The sequence below is a fragment of the Gigantopelta aegis genome, chromosome 1, assembly GCF_016097555.1.
Source record: "Gigantopelta aegis isolate Gae_Host chromosome 1, Gae_host_genome, whole genome shotgun sequence".
Classification (NCBI taxonomy): domain Eukaryota; kingdom Metazoa; phylum Mollusca; class Gastropoda; order Neomphalida; family Peltospiridae; genus Gigantopelta; species Gigantopelta aegis.
The window spans coordinates 32,041,217-32,047,216 of record NC_054699.1 but is presented as its reverse complement, the minus strand read 5'-3'; the positions used below and the strand labels follow the sequence as shown (position 1 = coordinate 32,047,216).

Genomic DNA, 6,000 nt, shown 5'->3' with positions numbered 1-6,000 from the left:
TAGAGTATTTGTAATGAACAGAAAAACAAACGAGAGTAAAGTTAGCGGTCGATCTAGGATTGATCCTCGCTCAGCGGTATATCATAGACTCTTGTCTATGTGGTGGCGCATATAAAATATCCCTTACAACTAATTGAAACAAAAATGTAGCGAGATTTCTATCTAAGACTTTATGTCGAAATATACGCAAAAGTTATTGGGACATGGATTGTTTGGAGTAATACATTTGTGAATGGATTTATGGATGTAAACCAGAGAAAATGTGCATGAAACAGATCAAAGAAATGCAACCAAGCAGTTGTTGCAGCGATTGCATGCTTTGTGCAAGAAACATGGAATATTCAGGAGAAACGCTGTCCAGTGTTCACCATAAAATGCCAGACATTCAGTCGCAAATCATTGCCACTCTGTGCAACCTTCAGAAGTCCATAAGTCAGAAAAACACCATTAGTGAACTGTTTGATGCAATTTCGTCATGCCACGCCTCAGTGAAAATGACAGTTAGCGAGTCATAGGGATGCTTGAAACTGGGACCTCGCAGCGTGACGTCGCACGTCAATTCAAAGTCCACAAAAACACCACATGGTTCTTAAGTCAACGATATCAACAAAACAACCAGGTCAGGAACCGTCCCCGTAGCGGCCGACCACCCATACTAACCCCTCGCCAAGACACATGGATCCTAACCACGCATCTGCGAAACAGGCATTCCCAGGAACTTTATCCAGCGTTTAGTAGCCTCAATGAGACGACGGTACCAGGCCTGTATCAATGCTCAAGGTGGACACACTCGCTACTGACTGTGTGAACTTCGCTCTGGACCCCCTTTAGTGATGTGGCTCATTTGCATATGACAGGTGCGCTCTTTTCATGGACTATTGCTCGTATGCGTAGCGATTCGTTTGTAACCCTATATAATTGTTTGGTAGTAATGCTAATATGAATAAATGTTGTTATCCATATTCGGGCATTTTCTTTAACTCGGACAAAACCCTGCCCCCCCCCCCCCCCTACAAAAATGGCAGCCCGTACGCCTATGGCCCCTATCAACCTTCCCCACGCCACCCACCGAATTCCCTCCCAACGATCTGTTTCGTACGCCTACACGTGTTTGGAAACTGTGGTCACCATATGTTCACGACTCGTGTTTGTGAAGGGACATAAATCTGATTTAATATCTGTAAGCTTTCACAGCCAAGATAAATCAAAGAAAAAGAAAATAAGTGCATTGTCACCCCGAAGACAAGACATATAAATATATAGCCGGTATATTATATACCGGATGATTCAAACTAAACATTAATATATAAATCTGTATAAGCATATCATCACAGGGGGCGCTGTACGGTGGCGACACGCCACTACAGAGCTGTCGTTAATCCTTACAACATTTGTTTTAACCTTTGTTTTGTTTAACGACACCACTAGAACACATTGATTTATTAATCATCGGCTATTGGATGTCAAAGATTTGGTAATTTTGACAGATGTATGAATAGTCTCATAACTCTACGATGAGTGACCGTTATATTGTTTAATAAGAATGTTTCTTATGCATTTTATTGTAAATATATATACTCTTCAAACAAAGTTGTGGAACTCTAATAAGAATTTACAATTACCAAAAGTGTAAGTTATATTAGCTGTAGGGAATGGTTATATGATAATAGTGAATTAATTGGGCAAACATTACAACCGGTAGTTCACTATTACAGTAGGTTTTATGACCAACACAGATCTTAAAGGACGATTGGGGTCAGAAGTAAAATTTGAAAGTTGACGTTTTTTTTTTTATCAGTAAATCGCAAATTCAAACAATAAAAATGATTAAAAACAAAACAATAACAACTATACCATCAACAGAATGAAAAAGATTGACAGAAATAATGTTCCACAGTGATAAATGGACCTTCCTGGAATTTGTCAAAATGGAGAATGACACCCACGCACGTGTACGGGGCCAATGCGTGATGCATGTGCAAACTACGGAATGTGTTTCGGTGTGTTGATAAACAGACCTGAACGTTCTTTACTAGGCTGTCTGTGGTCAAAACGTATGTTCGGTCTCATAGTTGATATTAACATATTTCAGGTTCCCCAACTTTTTTGAAGAGTATATTACGTATTATTATTCCTGTATATTTTACTATTGATAATAAGACTTTTAGTCTCTCATACTCCATAAGGAGTGGCCTTTATATTATGTATTATGGGCCCATTGGGCTATTTCTCGCTCCGGCCAGTGCACCATGACTGGTACATCAAAGACCCTGGTATGTGCTGTCCTGTCTATGGGATGGTGCATATAAAAGTTCCCTTCCTGTCAGTCGAAAAGAGTAGCCCATGAAGTGGCGACATCGGGTTTCCTCCCTCAATATCTGTGTGGTCCTCTACCAGATGTTCGACGCCATATAACCGTAAATAAAATGTGTTGAGTGCGTCGTCAAATAAAACGTTTCCTTTCTTCCTTATGTATTTCTTTTATTAAGAATGTTTCTTATGTATTTTACTATCTATATATTGGGTGAGACTTTAACAAAATATCTGTATGCCTATAGACTTAGATTGCAAAGCCCGTGCATCACGACTGACATAACAAATGCCGTGGTATGTACTCTCCAGTCAGTGGGATGGTGCGTATAAACGATTGTTTATTTATTTCAGGGAATTAGTGAAAGAACGCGGAGTGAAGGCTATTCAAAAAGTGCTTGATGGTTACAAAAGACTGAAGACTTTTATAGAACGAGCAAGTACATACAAATAATTTACAAAGCTTTGAGGCAGCAGTTTGTTTAGGATTGTTTTTTTGTTTTTTTTAAATAGATGGATTTGAATACAGAACATTTGTAGGGTGGGGTAGATATTAACCAGGTGACACATTTAATCACGTATATTTATTTATTATTGGACATTACAAGCATGGATGACGATGAGATGAATGCCGCTGTATTTCCATTTCGGTATGGGACTACTTGACAGGTCCGTGCTCCACGTTTGCTGTCAGTTGAGCTATCTCGGTATCACCCGAGCCCGGGGTACACGGAACCTACAGTGCATGCCAGGTAATAATCCCCCATGTGGGGTCATACACTCGGGGAAACACACCCATACTCGCACCCGTGAAGTGGGTGAAACTCGGTGTATGTGGCCTTACACCTACCCATTTAACCTAGGGTTGCACTCACTCCGTGTTGGAGCCGGTACAGGCATACAAATTCACCCACTGCCTCAGGTGGGATACGAACCCAGTACCTACCAGCCTCATTCCCGATGACATAACCACTACACCACCAAGGCCGACTTTATTTACATAGAGAGAATAGGACTTGCCGATAAATCCAGAGGCGGATCCAGTGTGTGTGTGTGTGTGTGTGTGTGTGTGTGTGTGTGTGCAGGGCCATAGCAAGCGGGGGAGGGGGGGGGAGGGAGGCAAGAACACGACTATTAACTACTCAGTTGCCCCCCCCCCCCCAACAATAAATCCTAGCTACGACCCATGTGTTTGTGTGTGGAGGGGGGGGGGGGGGGGATAGAGGTCCTACTCCAAAATATAATATCTCAGCAGGCACTGCATGGTGTTCAGATGAACGGCAATGGACACCAAAGCGTCTAGCAACATTGCTTTGTGCCATTTCAACTTCAAGCATACCAGTCGCTCGACAATGTCCATTTTCTGAGTGGCGTGACATCACGTTGATGACCTTTAGACACCAACAAGTGTTTTCCTGAGTAAAGAGAACAATACAATCCAGCGATAAGAAAAATGACGTCAAACAAGAGCACGTGACCACATGTGAATAAGGCAAGCTGTGCGCATAAAGCGTGAATAGCATGTGCACTGACAAAACACCTATGGAATATCGAAGGGAATGGTTACACAATATGTATGAAATATGTATGCATATATATATCCAGGATTCGTCACGAGTGTTATTTAATATGGAGTCTACGTTAATTGGTGTTTGTCGAGACTCTTCCGAAACAAACACTGATTAGCTTCACGCGGCTGATATTTTACATATTAAAAAAAAAAAAACACTAGTAGTTTTATGGACCGAAGAAATTGATACTGACCGAGGCCAACATCCTCGGTCAGTATTAATTTCTTCGGTCCATAAAACCCCATATTGTCCTCAGTGACGGTCAATAATTGTTTTATTACACAATAACATCCACAAGACTCATACATTCCTGCTTTATCAGAATCAAAACACGCCAATTCTTATAATTTCCCGAAATACGTTCTAACTGATGAGATTTCATGACGTTACGTAATCCTATGACGTTGTATGCGGAAATAAACAGTTGAAACATTACCATGGCAAAATAGAGAATAACTAGTTAATAACGCCGGATATCTGCTTTATCCTGTGAAGGTAAGAATGGGAAATAAATACAAAACCCCCCCAAAATGTGATAAATCTGAGCATACATTTATACTGAACAGTTACTGATAATCTCCAAATGCAACATAAAATCCAGGGTGTGCCAAATCCAACTGCGTTTTGACGTATCATGTATGTATCTAAATCTGCGAGATATTCCTTACACCATTTTACGAGTACTGACCTTGACTTTGTGGTATTTTCGGAATTAAACTCAGTATAAATAAAGTTGTTATTGTTTTGTGGCAGGACAGCAAAGCGTTTTGTCACAAGTTTGTGGTTGTTTACATTAAAATTAGCAGTTGATGTTGCATTACGTTACCTACGCATTAATTGGATATATATTTTTTTCTCTTCTCTGTTTTCATTGGTTAAATTTCCGATGGCAATATGACTTTTTATCGGACCGGTGGGATCAACTGAGGGCAATATCATTATTTACGGAAGGTCAGATGACTGGTTTTTGACCAATAAGAAAACAGATATATTCTCATTGCGTAATAATATATACTTTTCAAAAAAAGTATGGAAACTCTAATAAGAATTTACAATTGCCAAAATTGTAAGGTATATTAGCTGTGGGGAATGGTTATATGATAATAGTGAATTAATTGAGCAAATATTACAACCGATAGTTCAGTATTACAGCAGGTTTTATGACCACCAAAGATCTTGAAAGACGATTGGGGTCAGAGGTGAAATTCAAAAGATGACGTTTTTTTTTATCAGTAAATCGCAAATTCAAACAAAACAAAAAAAAGACTGAAAACAAAACAATAACAACTGTATGATCAAAAGAATGAAAACGATTGACAGAAATAATGTTCCACAGTGAATAATGGACCTTCCTGGAAATTGTCAAAATCGAGAATGACACCCCACGCACGTGTACGGGGCAACGGCGTGATGCATGTGCACACTATTAAATGTGTTTCGGTGTATTGATAAACAGACCTGAACGTTCTTTACTAGGATCTCTGTGGTCAAAACGTATGTTCGGTCTAATAGTTGATATTAACATAAATATTTCAGGTTCCCCTACTTTTTTTTGAAGAGTATATATAATAATTTGAGAAATCCTGTTCTACAAGACTTACAGTGTCCTGTTCTATTTTTGTTTCCGCTAGGAATACCTGCCACGAACTCGTCCTCACTGGGGAGTCGGGGTGTGGCCGGAAGGAAAGGATTATTACAAGGCTTGCTTGAAGTGGCATCTCTCCACGGACATGTCCCCCGAGGAAGTGCATCGGATCGGCCTGTCTGAGGTGGAGAGGATATCCGGCAGAATGCAAGAGGTAATCTTTATGTCAAGAGCAGAGGCATATCTGGGGGGGGGGGGGGGGGGGGGGGTCGGGGCCCGCCCCCCCTAAATTTTGCGATAGTTATAATTTTATTATATATTAATTTTAATTTTTTTTACAATCCCCCTCCAAACCTCCCCCAAAGTTCCCTTGGCATTACACTCATGTCACTGCCCCCCCCCCCCCAATGGATTTTCTGGATCCTCCATTGAAGAGGGTGCGGCAGATGCTGACCCAGGGTTTGTCGAGGGGGTCAGGTCTCTCTTGCTCACGACGAAAAACGTTGTTTTTTTTGTTTTTTTTAAATTATAGCG

At 40.5% G+C, this 6,000-nt stretch overlaps 1 protein-coding gene across 1 annotated transcript in view; it reads left to right on the top strand.

Annotated features, from left to right (window-relative positions):
* The window catches only part of LOC121376277, a 66,447-nt gene that overhangs the window by 34,981 nt on the left and 25,466 nt on the right, over positions 1–6,000 (top strand). The window contains exons 9-10 of the mRNA XM_041504146.1: positions 2,665–2,746; positions 5,513–5,680. Coding sequence (XP_041360080.1) covers positions 2,665–2,746; positions 5,513–5,680 — 250 coding nt within the window. The remainder of the gene's footprint in view (positions 1–2,664; positions 2,747–5,512; positions 5,681–6,000) is intronic.